At 35.7% G+C, this 20048-nt stretch overlaps 1 protein-coding gene across 2 annotated transcripts in view; it reads right to left on the bottom strand.

Annotated features, from left to right (window-relative positions):
• The window catches only part of LOC136812799 (trichohyalin-like), a 28445-nt gene extending 12001 nt beyond the window's left edge, over nt 1-16444 (bottom strand). The window contains exons 1-8 of one of the 2 annotated variants that reach the window (XM_067069334.1): nt 16365-16444; nt 8029-8210; nt 5587-7748; nt 3860-4164; nt 3251-3507; nt 1587-2452; nt 900-1085; nt 348-680 (exon numbers count right to left, since the gene is read on the bottom strand). In XM_067069334.1, the coding sequence (XP_066925435.1) occupies nt 348-680; nt 900-1085; nt 1587-2452; nt 3251-3507; nt 3860-4164; nt 5587-7748; nt 8029-8210; nt 16365-16375 (4302 nt within the window). In that variant the 5' untranslated portion in view covers nt 16376-16444. Of the gene's footprint in view, nt 1-347; nt 681-899; nt 1086-1586; nt 2453-3250; nt 3508-3859; nt 4165-5586; nt 7749-8028; nt 8211-16067 lie in introns of both variants that reach the window. The other variant, XM_067069326.1, reaches the window with a different exon arrangement.
• Nucleotides 16445-20048: the final 3604 nt, after the last annotated feature.

Raw genomic sequence — 20048 nt, 5'->3', positions numbered from 1 at the left:
ACACTAAAATAGTATATTTTGTTCAGTTATGGAGAAAAACTTGAGCGAACCGTTTTAGCGTTTCCCAATTTATTGAAAGCTCTGTTCTGTACATTCTTTATCTAGTTCCAAAACTTAATATTACTAAACAGGTTCTTTGTTAATGATAAAGATATTCATGATATGTGCCACTGCAATGGCTTCAATGGACCAAACAGCTGATTGATTGCAAGTGACGTATTGTCTGATTTTATGTCACCTACAACCAATCAGTTGTTGGGTCCGTGATGTCAGAAGACATTACAATGGCCAGCAATGGCGCATATCATGAAATGAATTAAGATGGAAAGCATGAAAAAGTGTCCAACCTCATCTTTCAATGGAACAGCTTCGTCTGGTTTCTCAGTCTTTGGCTCCACATCACCAGCTCCATCTTTGATTGCAGTATCCGTGGCAACCGCATCATCAGGCGTTGCAGTGTCTTCTTTTTTCGGTTCATCAGTCACTGGTTTCTTTGCAGTGTCTTCTTCTGCAGCTGTGGTTACGTTGTTTTTCTTCTTCTTCTTCTTTTTGGTTTTCTTGCCACCCTTCTCTTTCTTTGACTTTTTGGATTTCTTGGTACTTTCTCCCGTTTCAGGAACAGTTTCTTCAGATTTTTCTTTCTTCACTTCAGCTTTTGAAGGTGACTTGGTCTTTCCACCCTGAAATTGTACGAATATTACAGTCAGCCAAGGCATCAACTTATTGGAATATACTATTCGAAAATCTTATTTTATGGCAACTATTGATGCTTCATTACAAAATGTAACCTTATGTTACAAGGCCTGAGATGGGACAGCAGAAAATCATTTTCAAAACTTGAGTCAGATGCAATTTGCAAACAACCACTAAAGGGCTTAAAAACACAGTTATAAAACTACCTGAAGGTTTTTAAGAGCAGCGAGGAGTGCAGGGTCGGCTTTATTTTCATTTCCATCATCATCACCATCAGATTCACTTGAGGATGATGCTAACAACTGTCGAAGGATCAAAGATTTGATTCGCTTCTTTGAGATGATTTCTAACTCGTCCAAACACCAGTTTCGTACAGTCTTGCAATCGTATTTCTGAAAATAAAGAGAAGGATTCATGATATGCACCATTGCAATGTCTTCCACGGACCAAACAGCTGATTGGTTGTAAGTGAAGTATTGCCTGATGTTACTTCACTTACAACCAATCAGCTGTTGGGTCCGTGATGGAATGTTAGAAGACATTACAATGGTGCATATTACGAATAATGAAAGAATTTATTGGTCAAGATTGGTATGATACAGTGCATAATTCTCTTTGTGGATCAAAGAAGAGAGAGAGGAGCTCAAAAAGATCATTTCAATTGGTCAAGAGTGCATGCAACGTTTTCCGAGGAAAGTTCCTTAAGAGGGTCATCCACATAGTACGTACGCAAAGATTTCCCAGAATTTTGCAACCTTCTCCACCTTGAGAACAATAGAAATGCCGTCATTTAAACAATAGACGTACCCTCATTTCCGCAAATCTGTTTGTAAGTAAGATCTACAACCCGGCGACAAGAACTATCTGATAAGAATAAGCGAGCGTTAACTTACCCTCAGGTATTTGGGCAGCATTCGTTTGAATTCTTTCTTGTTGACAGTACGAAAAATTTGTTTGTACAACACTCTTTTATCGTCCACGAAATCTGTCAACGATCGGATAGGTACCATGATATCACGCAAATGAATGGGTGTTGTTCGGCCGTCCTCGTCATTCCCTTTGTGTTCTTTGTTTGGGAGATCTTTCAATGCTTTTTCGAGTTCCTCACGTGACATGGTTCCCATGCGGTTCTTCAAATCAGCCAATGATTGCAGAGTATCCACTTTCTCTTCTGCTTCTTCCACCTCTTGCCCTTTTTCTTCATTTGCTTGCTCTTTCTCCACACTTGCTTGCTCTTTCTCTGCACTTTCTACATCCACTGCAACTGCATCAGTCAATGCTTCACTTGGTTTCTCCTCCGCCTGATCAACATCCATTTTCTCCTCACCTTCAGCACCCTCTTTTGGCTTCTCGTCTACTTTCGCTTCCCCTGGTTTCTGATCATCTTCTATTTTCTTCTCGCCTTTACTTTGATCAACTTCAATTTTCTCCTCACTTTTCCCTGCCTTTTCAACCTCATCGTCAGCAAACATGTCAACAAATTTCTCCTCCTGATCATCACCTTCGTCGTCTGCTTCAGTCCGTTCATCCATCTTCTCAACAGTAGCTTGCTCTCCTTCAACAGTCTTTCCTGCATCTTGATCAACAACCACATTCTCCTTACTCTCAACACGTTGTTTCTCCTCTTCTAGTTGTTTTTGCTTGAGACGTTCAAGTAATTGCTTCTTCAATGCATCACCGCTGGCTTCTTCATCTTTCTTTGCATTTGAGCCTCCTTCGTCATCAGATAGTTCGGTACCGCTTGAATCACTCTCTCCGCCTAGATGAAAAGTAGGAAGATATTATGAAGAACTCGTGATACACAATACACCTATTCATGATATGCAACACTGCCACTGGAGAGTCTTCTGAGAACTTTTCTGAGAAATTTTCCACCAAGTACGTCACTTAAACAAGAAAAAGTGACGTATTGGGTGGAGCTTTTTGAAAATTCTTGGAAGAATCTCCACAGTGTTGCATATCATGAATAAAACCTCAAAGAATGATTGAGTTAACCAGGGATTGACGTCAAATATCTGAAGTCATTTTTCATTTTTGTAGACCAAGAACTCTGATGTCATTTCGTCCTGGTAAATTCAACTCTTGTTTTAAAAATTGATCTCAACCTCAGCCCTGTGTATCCTAGGCCTAATTTACATTACTGATAGACACCATAGAATACCCTGGTGTTGGCTGATGCGACTCCCTATCTGAGACAGAGGGGGGACTTCCAAAACAAAACGTCATAAAATCAATCTAACATTACAAATATTAACAGCAATGCAGTGTTTTCAAATCCATTAATAAATAAAGTTTGACGTTTTGTTTTTGAATTACATAATCTTTCATATTCGAAAAACAGCCAATGTCAGGGTATTATCTGGCGCTATCAGCAAGCGTAGAAAAACGGATTATACGCAGGAGCTGATTGATTGATTGGTGCTTTATCTTTTCTTTTCAATTGCAATTCGCATTGAGGTAAAATCATCTAAACTAACCATTTTGAACACAATAAAGAACAAAAATTTATCTTAATAAGATTAAAAGGGAAGTTGAGAGTTAAGGATAATGAATATACCTTTGGCTTGTAGTTGTTCTTGAGAGAGAACCACACCAGTTTGTATGCTATGTTCAAGGTTTTCCACTTCACGACGCAATCTTTCTTGTTCTTGAAACTCTCTCTCCTTTTCCTCCTCAGTGAGTTTGTTTACTTCTTCACTCTCCTCCACTGTAGCTTCTACAGATGCAGGTTTCTCCTCCGGTGGAGCAATTTCTCGTTCAGGAGACGGTGTGACTGAGCGTGACCTGGATTCATTTCGTTCTTCAGTTTGAGGTCTGAAAAACAAAGCAGAGGTAAAACGATATTTTGGATAAGTGAATTGATCTTTTGAAGTTTAACATCAAATACATATTAAGTTCATAAAGTACAAATCAGTGGTCAACCGTTTTTTGTCTGAGACAGAAAACGGATTTTACATAGAAATTTAGGACATAATCTTAAAATATTGGAATTTTGTTGAATTATACAGAATTTTGAGACGGAAAAGCCTCTTTATATACTTCACTAAGACGAAAATCCGTCTGAGACGGAAGAACTTTAACACTGAGAAGTCTATAAAAATGTTCATATCAGACTCTTGGTCATAGACCTCAGCCAGGCTAAAGAAAAACCAGCAGTACTACTTACGGAGCAGTATTTTGACTCCATCTTTCTTTCTCTTCATCAGTATCGGAGTCTGATCCAGACGAATAATTATATTTTCGATCATCATCTGAAATTCGTTCTTCTGCCCGAAATTTCTTTAACCGTCCGAATTCGTCCACAGAATCATCACTAAGCTCTCCATCAGAGCTGACTTCACCGTCAGATGATAATTCACCATCACTATCTGGATGGACTTCTTTCTTCTTTTTTTTCTTCTTGGGAGTTATTTTGGCAGGTGGTTGCTGTTGTTGAAGAAGGGCATCTTGATTCGGAAAGGATTGGTCGATCTACAAGAATAAATTTGTTACAAATATGCTTTATTGAACCACTTCATAACTACAGTAGAGTCTTGTTTAACTCGAATCCTTCAGTTAACAATACCTAATAAACTATATACCTTAAGTGGATAAATTTTGGCGGGGATTTAATTTGGCGAATTGGAAAATTTGTCACACTGAAATGGGTGAAAATTACTCAAAAATATACTAAAAAGTTGTGATCTTTCACATAATTCTCTTTTTATTAAATTTGGCGGGGATTTAATTTGGCGAATTGCCGAATTTGGAAATTTTGGCAAGGATTTAATTTGGTGAATTTTGATTTAACCCTCGCCAAAATTCATCCACTTAAGGTACTCCATAACTGAAAAAGTTTGTATTCCCCATGTATTTCCCATGCTTGTTCGAATTATAGACTTCACTGTATTAAAAGATATGCTGACAGATTATAAGTGTCATACTTTCAAAGCTAAAGATTTGTTTTCTAAATAATTTCAAAACAAGAAAACTGGACACAACGAAAGAAAACCCACTTAACTTTTCAAAAAATGAACTGGAAATACAAAATTTGAAAAATTTGAAAGGATAAAAGCCTAAAAAAGGATAAGATAAAAGGATAAAAAGCCTATACCATTTCTTGTATTTGGACACAGGAGTGGAAAAAAGTCACCTTAATCCCTATTAGCCCAAGGGGGGGGGGTAGAATCTACCAAGCTGGTGTTCTCTTTTGTATATCTCAAAGAAAAAATTTCAAAACGATTTGAATATTTCTAAACTTTTAATAAAATCTTATTAAGAGTACTTAAGTGCAAATTTTTAGGGTCACAAATTGTTTAAATCAGGTTTTATGACTTTATTGTGAAACATGACAAAAACCAAGATAAAATTTCTTAAAACTCAAAATTTTAAAATGTGGATAACTTCATAAATCAATATGATAAATCAATTATCCAATGATGTTCAAATTTTGATACGTGATAGGTGTTAATAATGTGAATTAAAGAATATAAAACAAATTTTATTTATGACATTATCAGATTTTAACAAAAAATTTTAATGGAAAATAAAAAGCTGGCAATTATGTTTCAGAACACCTTTTATCTTTCAGAATTTAAATATCTTTATTTGTTCGCTTTTTGAATGACGTTGCCAATTTTTTTTTCTTCCTGAAAGTTTTTGTCATGATAGAGAACATCTATACCAATTTTTATGGTTCTTCTAGATCAAAAATAATCGAGAGGGTAGATTCAACCCTCTCCCTTGGGCTACAAAAATAAAAAAGCTTGGGGTTGATAGGGTTAAATTAAAGCACTGTTTGAGCCAAATAGAAATAGTTCAATCCTAGGGGTCTTCCTTTTAATTGTTCAGATTAATCAGAAGAGAGAACTACTAAAAGCTACACAAAAAATATAGGAAAATGAAATTACTCACTAATTGAGACGAAATCCCTTGCTGTTGTGGTACTATATCCTCTTTTGTGCGTTTATGTTCTGCAAGTTCCTCTTCATCGCTGACAACTTCGCCTTCTTCGGAACCACTAAACATCCCATCATCCTTTGTGGCTGTTTGACCGCCTGCATTGATCGGTTGTTGAATGCCTAACATTTTCATCAGCTCCTCTTTGTTTTGGGGATCCATGGTGTTTTTATTTTGTTGTACTTTTTCTCTTTCTTCCTCAAGGTCTGTGTCCGAGTCATCATCTTCCTCAACAGCACCCGATTCAGTGATTTTGCGATATTTTCGATCTCCATGGTCCTTACCACCAAATAATGGTGAATCCTTCTTGTCTTTGTATTTTTGGAAAACATTTCCTCGCATAAGGGGGGATTCGATTTTGAGATTGAACTTGGAAGACTGCTGTGCAGTTTGTTTCATTTGGAGAGATAACGAACCAGGAGGTTTTTCAGCTATTTCTCCCTGTTGTGGTGCACCATCATTCAAGGTGGCAAGCTCCGCTAGCTTCTCTTCCAAGCGACGTTTGATTTCTTCCTCCTTCTCCTTTTCACGTTCTTTTTCCTTTTTCTCTTTTTTCTTCTTTTTCTTTTCCTTCTTTTCTTTCTTAGATTTCTTCTTTTTTTCTTTGGGCTCTATCTCATGTTGTGAACCACCATACTGAGATCCTTCATCTGTCAATTCGTAGTTTGTTGACTGAATTGTTTGTAATGCTTGTGCAATTTTGGAGTAATCTTCATTTCCTAAACCGCCTTCTTTATTTGCAGGGTTATCTTGGTCAGGGTACCACCTTTCGCCTCTTCTATAACCACTTTTGCTTGGGACGTTTTGGCTGGAAGATTGGTGCTGGCTGCTAGGTGGCATGGTTTCTCCAGGGCCTTGGAATCTATTGGGACCTTGAAATCCAGGTATGCCATGATTGAAGGGAGGCTGTTGGTTGAACCCAGGAGGTGGTTTTGAAAAATCAGGTGCAGGGCCTCTGAAGCCTGGGGGTGGTTTTGAGAAGTCTGGACGAGGCACACCTGGTGGAAGTTTAGAAAAGTCGCTTGGAAAACCTGGAGGAGGTTTACTAATATCTTGTGGCGGACCGTTCCCAAATCCTGGTGGAGGTTTAGAAAAGTCTAAAGGTGGTTGCTGGTTGAATGAGTTAGTATTCTTTTGAAAGTTAGGTTTTGGACCTTGATCTTGGTTTGGTTGGAAAGAGCCAGGAGGGCCTTGATTGAATTGGTTGAATTGATTTTGTGGCTGATTACCAGATATCATAGGAGGACGACTTCCACTCATTTGAGGATTAAAACCAGGCCTGGGTTGACCACCAGACTGATTGAAATTATTTGGTGGTGGTTGTTGACCCCTCATATTCTGCTGTTGATTTCTGTCCTGGTGAGGGTTTCGCTGCGGAAAATTATTGTCATAGCTATCCCCCTTGCTTGGTTGAAGACCACGGTCATCTTTGCGATTTTGATTGAATCGATCACGACTGTCACTTCCTTGCTGTTGTCTGTTATCATCATACCCTCGATTTTCAGACTTAAAATGATCTGTTTGATTGTTACCACCTTTGTCTCTTGAGAACTGATCTTGCTCAAATCGTATAGAGCTTTTTTGCTGTGATGGAAGCAAATTTTTAGATAATTGAGCCAGGGAACGATTATAACCTCCCATTTGAGGCCTGGTAGGATCATACTGGTCTTCTGTACTTTCAAAAAATCCTCTATCATCTTTATTTTCATAGTAACCACGGCTATCAGATTGATCCCGTGTATATATGGAATCCTTATTACCATAACCATCCCTTGGTTCATCTTGTTTATAATTGTCTCTTTTAGAATCAAAGTGTTCACGTTTCACATCTTGTGAGCTCTCACTGTGCCCATTACGGAAACGTTTTGATGCAGTACCACCAGTAGATCCTTGCATGGCACCAAAAGCTGGGGACATTGGAGGTGTAGAATTCAGCTTATTGATAGGACTTGCAATGTAAACTGGACTGTTGAGCTGCACAGATTGCCGTGCTGGAAGTTGATTCATCAATATTTGACCATGGCTGGTTGAAAGAGTCAAAGGAGTATTTGTGTTTCCTGGTAGCAAGTTACCAAAGTTGGATTGAACTGGAAGATGTTGCTGTAAGTTTGCGGAGACTAAAAAAATTCAGAAACATTTATTTTTATGTAATTCAAACACTGTCAATTGAAAACATTTCAAAACCTATAAGGATACTAGCAAATCAAAAGAAATGACTGCATCAAGCAGTCATACATATATTATCAGAATGAGAGTCCTAGATGAACAATCCAAAAAAGGCATTTACAGTAAACATTTCAAATGATGTAAACTAATTTCAAAATAAAACAAAGAAAATTATGATGAAAATATCTGTAATAGAAGTTGAGAAAAACATCACAGAACACAAAAACATACTATTTGGTAAAATAAGAGATTGAAGTTGATCAGAAATGCTCCTTTGTCCGACAGCATTACCACCAGGTACGCCCAAACCACCAACTGCGCCACCGATACCACCTGTACCACCAAAAAAACCACTAAGATCATTTCTTCCCCTTGCTTGACCATCACCACCATATCTTGAATCCTTCCTTTGCCTTCAAAAAAGGTAAAGCAAAAATTTATATAACTTTCTTAGCAAAAAATTCATTACTTGTCTACAATAAGTATACCAATATTTGTGGAATCGATTTTATGTGGCTGACAATGATGAAGATTATATGATAATTTGGTTTGCCTCAAAATATCTTCTACAAATACTGGTTTTCTCAAAGAATTGATTGAACAGGGGAAGTGGGTACTAAAATCTCAGATATATGGTGAAGACCAGATCTGACCTCAAGGAAGGGAAGTTTTGAAAGTACTAAACAAAATAAAAATGAGACTTATATTTTTATATAATTACATAAACTAATTACTAAACTGGTTTTTGAGAATATTTTGCATGCTACCACCTAGAGAAGTGGTATTTTAGTATTACATAATATGCAAATTTTTTGGGATATTTTGACATAGAGACCACCCGTTTTTGGTCATCCAGGGTCATCTCAGGACAAATTTTGTCTTCTTGGTGTTGAAATTTTAGTACCGACCCCCCCCCTGGATTGAAAGTGACGAAAAGAAGTTTGTTAGCACATGAGTATTTCAGAATGTTAATGTTAATGAAGTATTGTTGCAGCTTTGTGTGCCTAACAGACATTTACATTATGTATTTTTTTGGACAAAAGTTTAATATGCATTTGTACAGCTTGAACTTTAGTTCTCATAGCAAACAGTTCTTAAAAAATGTCAGCTGAAGTCAATGTCATTTCATATAGGCATTTTTGTCCAAAAAATTTAGAATAAAAATCTTGTCAAGCCTCATAAATTTGTGTTTTAAAATTGTGAATTAGACAGGTTCTTTCAAACCATTACTAGCATTTGAACCAGAAGTTCCATCAACCTATAAATCAGACTGCTAAAATGAATAGATATAATGAAATTTAAACAGATTTATAAAACAGATAAACATCAGGGCAGGGGTAAGGGTTGTGTCACAGTGTAATTTAGTAAAAGCTCAGATAGTATTTTTTTTATTTTTTTTTTGTTTTATTTTGTTGTTTTCATTCCATGTAATGCATTGTTAAATCCACCAATCATTTCAGACATGTGAGTTTCAGAAATAAACATTCCAATTTATTCAAAATGCCACCACAACACTTCCAATAAAACCAAACCAAACCAAACCACATTTAACCCATCTGCTTGGATCCAATGTGTTACTTCTTTATTTTGATACTCGAGTTAGTTTTAAATCATAGTTTTTAGCTTTTTAAAAGCTGAAACAAAAAAAGTTTTCTACCTTACTGATTGAATACAAAAGACTAAAAGAAACAGCAGCCTAGCACTAAACGCTAAACAATTTGTTGCACCTTAAGGTATTTTTCAAGCACTCTCTCACCATCTGGTTTTGGTAGCAATTCAACTTTCTAAAATGGAGAAATGTTGGTACAAAAATTTGAAAAATATCAACTCAGTGTATTGCAATGAGTCTAACAAGTAGCAAAGTTTTTTTTTTTCAAAAATCAAAAATTTTGGATATTTTATACTATTACATTGAAACTCAATTTTTCAGACCAACACGATGGCAAGAAAAAGTGCTTGGAAAATACTCTACACCTGAATATAATAATAAACCAAATATATCATTTGTAGGCCTTTCCATACTAAGGTAATTGCCTTAAAAAACTACTGTCATTAAAAAGCTAATCTTAAACTTTGAAACTATGCTGACCTCTTGAAATTATTTGCAAGTTCTTACAGATGTAACGTTTTAATGGATTGCCTGCAGTTAGAAAAATGTACTCAATCAACATAGGTTGATATAGTAATTTGGAATTCAATGGCAGAGGCAACTGAAAAACTATGCTGTATAAAATTTGTATAAAATTTAAAATTGTATTTCCCCACACACCACGTCTTATGTTCTTTAACTTCAGAACACAGCCTAGAAATTCAAAGTGAAAACTCATATAGAACAAAAAAGTGTAATAATATTTCCATTTTTTAGTGTCTGGTTATCAGACACTGCTCCTCCTGAAATCACTAAAATTTAGGTAAAATCAGCCTTTTTGGTAGAAAAACACTAGAAAAAGTGTCCTTTATGATCACCACTTGTTATGATCAAGAGTTTTTTAAGTGCCTTTTTAGGTATCTTTCAAACACTGATCTGTCTATGCGGAAGAAATTAGAGAAATACATTGCACATTTCCATCCACAACCAAACGGATTTTTTTTAACAAATACATCTCTTTCTCACAGACCTGGTAGGATTCTTTCAGCCAGAGAACACATAGGAACTCAATGGGAATTGACATTCCCTTGTTTTCTATGGTTGATGATTTGAATTCCATTGTTTTCAAGTCATAAAATTCAGTGGGGGATGGAACAAATAGTACAATATTTTGCAGCAAGGATTTGTTCATTTGATTACAAATTTGAGGACAAAAATTGAGCATAGTTTTCCACTGGGGACGGTATTTTTGCCAATTTCCCAATGGGAGGGGGTCCCATTGGGTCTGTGAGAAAGGGATATATAAAATTGATTTAGCAAAAGACAAACATAATTAGTACCAATGCCTTTAGCGTGAATACATCTAGTTTAAATCAGTTTCTTTCCTTCTTTAAATAAATATAACAGTTGAAAGAATGTGTACAAGCTAAAGGCACCAAGAATTTATTGAAAAAAATTATTCTTTTCTTCTTTTATAAATTTACAGACATGGCTTTAGCATTCAAGGGCAAGCATAAGAACTGAAATGAAAATTTTGAGAATTCATCTCAGTTCTTATGCAAGCTTCTTTCAGGTCTTCTATTTTCTATTTTTCATTTAAATTATCTTTCTTTTTTTTTCTTGTTTTATTGCAGGACATATTCAATGATATTCCAACCAAATGATTGTCTCTTTACACTCATTTTTGTAGCATAGTATTTTTCTCCATAAGAAATGTTTTTTGATTCTTTCCAGAACAATCTCCATGTTATTCCAACCAAAGTGAAAGGTTTGTTCAGTTTTTCAAATTCCAACCCATATCATATCTTGCTAATAATTGATTTTGATAACCATTGTTTTCTCACTTCAAGAAACCAGAGCATTGATCCAACTCAAGCCAGTGCCTGGAGATCATAATACCATTTAGACAATTTGAGATAATGAAATTTCCGTATCAATTATTTGAGGATTATTTTATCTGTGGTTTGCTGAAAAAGAGTCATCAGAACAAAAATTTTCAAACCAGTTTCTTACAATATAAATTGAACAGATGTAGGTGAAAAGTAAAAAACATATTTGTTGGATCATTGACTGGAATACACTAAAAAAGAAGAAATTCTTTCTTTTGAGAAGATGGAATAGATTAAAGATAGACTTACCATGAGACCTACCTTGTCATTTCCATCCATATCGTTCTTAATTAATAAAGATATAATATTCTTAACAATATAATATAATTTAATTTTTAAAGTAGATGTGACACAACCCTTACCCTTTACTTTCAGTTACTTTATTTATTCATTTTTAGTTACTGTAAAGTTCAACTGGAGTTTGTTTGGAAACAATCCAAAATCAAATCCACTGATGTCATATGTATTTTATTTCATCCATATACCTTATGATACACATCAACACAAATGCATTCTTAGATACTGTATCTACGTTATTTTCAAAGAAAAAACCTGTCTTGTTCAAGGAAAATACAAACACAAAAAATTAGTGTCAGTCAAAAGATGATGATAGCAGCATTTGCCTGCCAAGCATTTTTAATTTGTGACTAATTTTTGTATGTGTATTGTTTGTCTCAATTTTTGAGAAAAGAAAGTTTTGTCTGGTTTTGTCGATTTTCTCATTTGCAGGACAAAGTTTCCTTAATTTTTTACTTTATTAAAAAAAATTCCAGGCTAAATTGGGCTACTATTTTCATGTTCATTTCAAGATTAAATTTTTTCTCACACAAAATGAACATCTCAAGTTGGCAGATCTGCCAGTGGGCTATTTATGATAAAAATGGCAATTAGGGGTCCTTGATAAAAAACTTTTAGATAAGGGGGAGAGGGGGTCCATCTACATAGCAATAAAAAGCAAGTATTGGGACAAAAATCTTTTTCAGCCAATTTCTTCCACAAACTACATAGACTGCGCATACCCTCAGAATTTATTTTGATAAATTCGTCACATCCAATCAAAGAAAGAAAAAAAGAAGTCGTTGTATTGTTATGATGTATATAATCAAAAAATAAAAAATAAAAGACAAGGGTAAGCTGGGACAGAAATATTGTAGACGGTACGCATCCCCTACATCAAAACATATCAAAGGGCATGTGTGCAGCCTACAAACTCCACTGAAAGCGTGCAATTTAACTTGCTTTCACCTTGGCGCAGTATTCAAAACTTTAAACGTATAGTTTTGAATTAGCTTTGATAAAAAACTCTTCCTTCATTAGTCAGCGTGGTGCCTTTCAAAGTGTTGCAAATTAATTGCATCCTTTTAACTTTCATTTTGATTGATTTTTAACAATATCAATCAAAGATGGTATGAAAAACAAACTCAGTGTGGGTGCAAGTAGAAAAGCTCAACAATGACGGTAGCAAACGCGAGATCAACCCAATGGCAGACATGATAGGAGAAAATTGTGATTTTGAAAATGTTAAACTATGTTTGAAAATTTTTAATCAATAAGAGCAAGGGGGTCTAAAGCTAGAGGAAAGGGATCTGAAGCTTATCAGCCCAATTCTGATAAAAAATTCAAGTTTTTTGTCAAGGACCCCTTACTGCTCTTATCAGCAATTTTTGTCAAAAACAACAATTGTTGTTGTCCTAATGGCGAAGATGTCAGTGAATCAATTATTCAAATTCTCAAAAAAATGAAAAGTTCTAAAATGATATATATGCAAAAAGATCCTGAATTTATGCAGAAAAAAGACATAAGTGTGAGAACAGAGTAATCAAACTCGTTAGAAAAAGTACCATTAGAAGTCATAAAAAATCAACCTGAATAAATGCAATCGAAATCCCAGAGAACTTCATAATTCCCCAAACAACATTACATTACTATGTCAAACTCCCATTACATAAATTTTACAATTACGTCAGAGTAGACTACGCTCGCCACCGAAGAGGTTTATTTGGAAAGGGTAATTACATTTTATTGTTCGCTTCTTTTTTAAAGATTGGCCGGGTTGGAAAAGTATGAATTTCTTTGTACATATTTTACCTACCCCAAATATTTAGGAGGCTGAGTTTTAAACAAATGGTCAAGTTGAAACGAACGATAAATGTATCAAGGTCTGTTTTATTTACCCCCTGGTGACTTAACAAAAGAGACTTAACTCGATGTTACAATCCAATTATTGAAAGTTTGTCTCGGCCTTTTTATAATGAGCGAGACATACGTTCTCTGATTACGCAATTTTCATATTGACATTTTCGAGGCATTTTGATGTAACTGGGTGGTGGAATGGCCATCCCATGTTTCGTCAGATAGCCCTAAGTTAGAGCAGTTGACGGTATACCAGGTGTTCAAAAATAAAATTGGCGAGACCAATTTAATTTGTGGTTCTACGGGCTCGACCGACCCTATTTTTGCTAAAGTCAAAAAAATAATGACATTTGAATTTCCACTACAATATATTTTACACACTAGTTATTTGTAAGAATCAAATTTGAATAAAGCTGAAAATTAATTCAAGAAATTGAAAAATTTAGAAAATCAAGCATTCCATACACTAAGATTTTATTATGATCTTCATCGAAGATAAAAAAAGTGAATTTTTGAACCAGACATTTTTTGGAAAACATTTTCGGTACTTTACCAACCCTGATAAATGAAAAATTTATTCTTATTTTACCGACCAACCCATATTTTGCTAACGATCTGCCCATAGAACAACAAATTAAATTGGTCTCGCCTAACGCAGCAAAAATTGCCAAAAATGGTCATTTTCACTCATTTACTTTTTTACTGATTCAACATTCCATTGTTGAAAAAAATTGCCATTTTCAGCATAATTGCTGTTTTTATTTTTAATACCCCCTGTCTGGCACTCTGAGTCTGGGATGGCTCCCACTTACTGAAAAGATAGATAGGCCTTTTGCCCTCACTTCAACCAATAACGATGCCATTTTCTATTTTTTTTCTATTTGGTTGAGTTGCATGAGGCTTTAGAGGCCTATTCTTGCAACTATAGACGCTTACTAATGAGCGTCCCGTCAGCACCTTGAACTGACTACCCAATTCCCCTCACATGGCATGGGTTGACCCGGGCGAAGGAACGTTCACTTGCCAAGTGAACTGCTGTGAGTGGGAATCGAACCCTGGCCTCCTGCACAGAAGCCAAGGTCGACTACCACTATACCACGGTACCGCCATTAAATAGACCTTTTTTCAAAGAGGCCACCCTGTTGAATAATAATGTAGTCCAGCAGAAAAACAATGATAGCACCATGCATAATTATTACAATATGCATGATACAGTTAGCAACTCCAGAAGATTTTTCAAATTTTAATTTTTTTTTCAAAATCTATCCTATCTTGTAGAGCTTTGAAAAAGAAAGAAAATGAGGGGTCATAGGCCTCCAGAGGATAAGTGGTTGTAAAGATATTCAAATTTTAGTGTCAAAATTTTGACTAAAAATGTCAAAAAAAGGTTAGGAAAATAGCTTGGAAAAATTCGAAAAATGTGTCAAAAAAGAAAAAAAAGAAATTTTCCAGTCATGCTTCTTAAATTTTGCATATCTCTTTTTCTAGGGTAGCTAGAGACCTCAAATTTGAAGGAAGAATTCTTTGATGGTGCTAAAATATTATTATATAAAAATATTTGTAAAATATTTAGTATATTTATCAAAATAACGAAAGATATATCTTTTTTTGAAAAAAGAAGACATTGCATTGTTTTTATTTTGTTTTTGAAGAAAATAGCTTGGAAAAAGGTTGAAATGAGTCAAAAAAGGAAAAAAGGTGGGAGGACCCATTTTCAAGGGGCCTCTGGAAATGGAGGAACAAAAACTTATGAGTAGAGAATAAGTTTTCTGAAAGTAGAAACCCCCCAATGAAAAGAAAAATCCATTTCGGCAGAAATAAAAACTTTTTTTTGGGACATTCCCATGCTAAAGAAGCAAAAAAGTTAAAAAAACTACATGAAAATGAAAGAACTAGAATTAGCGAATGTGATTTTTGAATTCCTCACCCTTTTTCTGATAAACATACAAAGTTTCAGCCTCCAATTACTTTTTCCTCCATTTCCAGACACATTTATTCTTCGAAAGTTGCAAATTTCTTTTCTCCCGTCGGCAAACAATTTTCAAAATGTTGCAAAACGTTCGGCATTTTACCAATTTGCCGTCTAGCCCGTGTCCACAGTGTTATATACCGCTGGAAAGCTAAGATCACGGGCTTTCTTTTAGTAAAAACCGGAACGCTTTAGCATACATAGAAGAAAAGTTAGAAGGGTTCAAAGTTCACGGAAAAATGAAACATTTGGTTTGACGTCAACGATAGTTGCGTGACTTCTGGAGTCGCTAATACAGTAACTATGCATGGCTCTACCATTGTTTTTATGGCTGGACTACATAATTATTCAACAAGATGTCCTCTTTGAAAAAAGGTCTATTCGTGACAGCCCTTCCCGGCGCTTCAGAAACGTCTGGAGCAAAAAGTGCCGTTTTTTTCGTACTCCGAAACATTTGAAGACAGTTTTTCAGAGCATGTTAAAAGTCACTTCCTTGAAAGCACCGGAAGTTCCAGAACTTTCCAGAGAGTGTTTTTTTAGCTGCTCCAGAAAACTCCGGAAATTTCCGGACCGCCAGGAGGGTCCTGGAACAAAAGGCACACTACACTAGCTAAAAAAAATGAAAATACTCTAAAAATTAAAGGTGGAAAGAATATGTAATATATAAGCTTAAGAATTGCTGTTGCTTTACTTGTAATCATCTCCATCATTTTCATACTTCTTTTTCTTTTTTTTAGATTTCTTCAATCCATCATCAGAGTCCCAGTTTTGTTGGTGGGGACTGTTACCGTAAGGGTCCATGTTTTAAAAACTTATCAAATGAAAATACAGTAATGAACTAAATCCAACTTCAACACATGAACATAAAGAGTTTAGAATGAGTACTATTTAGTTTAATTTGAATATGAAAAGCCTTTATTCTAATTGAAGGCCTATTAGCAATATTGTTATTGAATCAAAACTGTATCAACCAAAAAATGAGTCTTGCCTGTCTTCCATTTTCGAAGCTTTTCAATCTAGTGTGCTCGGCTTTTCGAATTTTTTTATGTACAGGTAGAACCGGTATCATTCTTAAGAGAAAGAACCAATGAGATTGTTCAATTTATTCAGGAGTTCACTTTTTCTTTGTGTACATAGCAAACGAAAAAAGAAGATAGAGAGGAAGGTCCCCGACGCCGGCCCCTTCGCCTCCTCGGCCTCATATCCTTTTGACTGGACCTTCTCGAATGCGTAATGTTTTAAAATGGCGGCTGGTTACCAGACTACTGTTACTTCAAATTTTTGAAATTTTGCGAGGAACATTTTACGATGGGAGTGAAACTGAAAAATCTGCAATAGTCTCACCTTCTTGTTTCAGATGATGTTGGAGGAAACTTTTATTCAACAAACGTTTAAAAGACAGTCCCTTTTAAGGCAGTCCTACGTGTTTCCAGTTTAAGTTTTTATAGTCCCGCTGCTGAGATCGAAAAAAGTGGCTAGAAATCAATTTTCGTGACACACATCGATTATCTTAGAACTAACTTTTTTTGGTGGAAACTCGCGAATTATTATATTTAGATCCCAAAATAAAAAAGTTTCCACGATATTATCTTGTAAGTAACGAGTAATTGGCGATTTTTTGCGTTTCCAGGCAAAATTGGGCTATTCCATTTAATATCCGTACATGAGTATTGACGAACTTTTTGAAAGTGACCTAACCGGTACCGAAAATCTTATTTACCCCCTGGAAAAATGTTTCAAACTCCGTAACCCCACCGGAAATTTTTTTTCTCGCGAAACATAGTTTTTGTTAGCATTCAACATATTGACGATGTTTTGAATTAAACTACCCCCTGGAAATTAGCACAACCATTACTCTCTTTATAAGATTTTTTTGAACCCCCTGGAAAAATCAATTCGCTAGGAAGAGGTACGAACAAGCATAATATCAACTATTGACGAAAGATAAAAGCATTAAACCCCCTGGAATTTCATTGTTGTCATCTGTAACAACCCCCTGGAAAACCATATAGCCGTACCGTAACCTCGTACCCAGGGCAAAATGCTTCAATTTTCGCTCTAAGTAACTTTTCTTTCCCGCCTCACACCGTCAACAACAACAATTCACCCTCGGCTTACGAGGTAGGTGGGAAAAGCACAGCGCTAGTAAAAAGCGTGCTTGGCTCAATGTTATGCTTCCCTGCATACCCAACCTCGTCCCCGTGTATCCCATGCTTTAATTATGTGGCTCATTGACACCAGAGAATATTATCATTGGTTTTGAATTACGTAATCTTACGCGCTAAACCAGACAACACCAGGGTTATCTAGCGCTATCAGTAAGCATCAAAAAGCTGATAATACGTAGGGAACGAACGAGGTTGGCCTGCACCCAGACAAGACGGACACGATTTAGATAGACCGTGGTACTTATGTCTACTGTAGAAGCAGGACTCTACCACTTATATGCATAATCTACGCAACCTCATCCCCGTTGTATCCAAGATTCATGTTATTGATGGACTGAGGTGAGAAGTATCAGGTGTGTTACGCACTGCCTCTCTTCAACAATCTGTAAGTACAAACTCAACTTGACTCTCGCGAAGTCCCCCCCAAAGTTATAGCTCGACGCAGGTGTGTTGAATATAAGTAAAAGTATTTCGCCTGATTCATTGGCCTATGATTCTATGATTCCTCTGATCTATGAGAAACTTCGCTAAGTAAAAGGATGACCGTCGGAAGCCAAAGGTATAGTTTGCGTATGATTTGAGAAGGATTTTTTTAGGGTGAATATTTATACAAGTGGAAGTCTCCATGACTCAAACACGCCACACGGAGAAATAACAAATTTAGTTCAACCAAGTTAAGGAAATTTCGAGTTATAGAAATAGGTTTATTATAAAGGCAACTGAAGGGACGAGAAAACCTTGTTCGAGTTACCTTAAGGAAAGAAATTTTAACGGGAAGAAATTTTCGCGGAATTTACTTTCGTGGTTCACAGCTCAAAATTCGCAAGTTTCGCGGAATTTAATTTTGTGATTGGTTGAGAGATTTTTTTGTATAAAATATGGCTTTTTTTTGCCCTAAAATTTAGGGGTGATTTTTTTTAATTCTGAGAATATTCGTGAAATTATTAAATTCCGCGAAAATTTCTTCCCTTAAGTTAAATAAATTTGAGTTATAGAGGTTCGAGTTAAAGAGGCTCTACTGTATAAAAAAGCGTGTTTTTACATTACGATGAAAGAAATTATATTTCAAAATCCAAAAGCAGATGGAATCTGACATTCCAATTCGAAAACACAAGACAGAGTTGGCTGGGTGGTACATAGTAGTAACTGGTGCCAAAAAGTAAACTAAATGTAGAAAAATGCTCCAATGTTTAAGATTAATTAATAGGGTACGGGACCGAGGCTGACAAATTTAATTCATTGTTCTACGGAAAAAAATTATGGTGGTCCGTCGGTATAATAAAAAAAATCTTAAAATCTAATGTCAGAAATAAAGATCTAAGTATAATTTGTGACGTTTTAAAGCAGCAAACTTTTTTCCGCCATTGTGACATTTTGAATTCATATAAGTTCTGGGGTGAATTTACACTTTTTTAAGCTTGGGGCGGGTCGGTCGGGCCCGTAGAACAGAATAAATCAATTCTCGCCCAATACCATCTTAAGACAATAAAATCTTAGCGGTAAAACAAAACGTCAATTATCAATAATGAAGTATCTACATGATTTGTGTAGCATGGTTAGAGATGTCTGAATGGTTGACCAAGTGGAATGAAAGGAACGAACTAATTCATTAGATTAGATAGAAGACGGTAAGTGTTGAAACAATTATCTGAGAAAAAAGGCTCAGAAAAAAGATTAAAATATATCCGCCCGCCCCAGAAACTTTTCTCCAACTAAGGTTCATTTAGGTGCTAATCCCATTTTCTAATTCTGTTTCATGATATTGTTACCCTGAGTATCAGAGGTCAAGTTTTCAAAGAGAAAATTTATTCGCGCTGTGATACTCACGGTATGATATTGTACCTAGACGATGCTATCGTCCGTTTAGGAGGGGCAACACGTGGGAAAATATACTTTTTTAATCGTAGAAATTTTAGCGAGACTAATTTTTTTAGCGTATATTAGCGAGTCAAGAAAATCTTGATTTTTTTGAATTTATTTTAGCGAATCACGATTTCAAAAAATTTCGCGTGCATAAATTTTAGCGAATATTTATTCGTATTACATTATTGACTGAGTTCGTTTTCTAGCATTTCTCTTCACTGGAAACCCTTCGCATTGATAAAAATGTATCAAGGCAATAAAAGTTAAAACATCAAATTTCGCGCGGATAAATTTTAGCGATCAGTGGATTCGGCGTGTAGCGAGAAAACTCGCTAAAACGCTAAAATTATTCTCGCTAAAATTTCTACGATTACTCTTAGGTTCCAAATAAACGGGGGGGGGGGGGTTGGAAAATTTTCTAGATTTTAATAAAATTAAACGGGGGGGACCTAATTACCGGGGGGGTTGGAAATTGTACTTCTGAAACCCAAAAATAAGGCAAAAATAGGCTAAAATCAGGCTATTTAGAGCAAAATAAACAAAATAAGGGGTCTTCTCTTTGACAGCTGAAAATATTCTTAGAGATTAATAAACGGGGGGACCTTTAAAGTATATGCATGCGCAGGAGTCAGGGCGTCAGG

The sequence above is a fragment of the Clytia hemisphaerica genome, unplaced genomic scaffold (genome assembly GCF_902728285.1).
Source record: "Clytia hemisphaerica strain Z4C2 unplaced genomic scaffold, Clytia hemisphaerica genome assembly, whole genome shotgun sequence".
In the NCBI taxonomy this organism is placed as follows: domain Eukaryota; kingdom Metazoa; phylum Cnidaria; class Hydrozoa; order Leptothecata; family Clytiidae; genus Clytia; species Clytia hemisphaerica.
The sequence above is the reverse complement of the archived record's forward strand: the minus strand, read 5'-3'. Positions and strand labels throughout refer to the sequence as shown.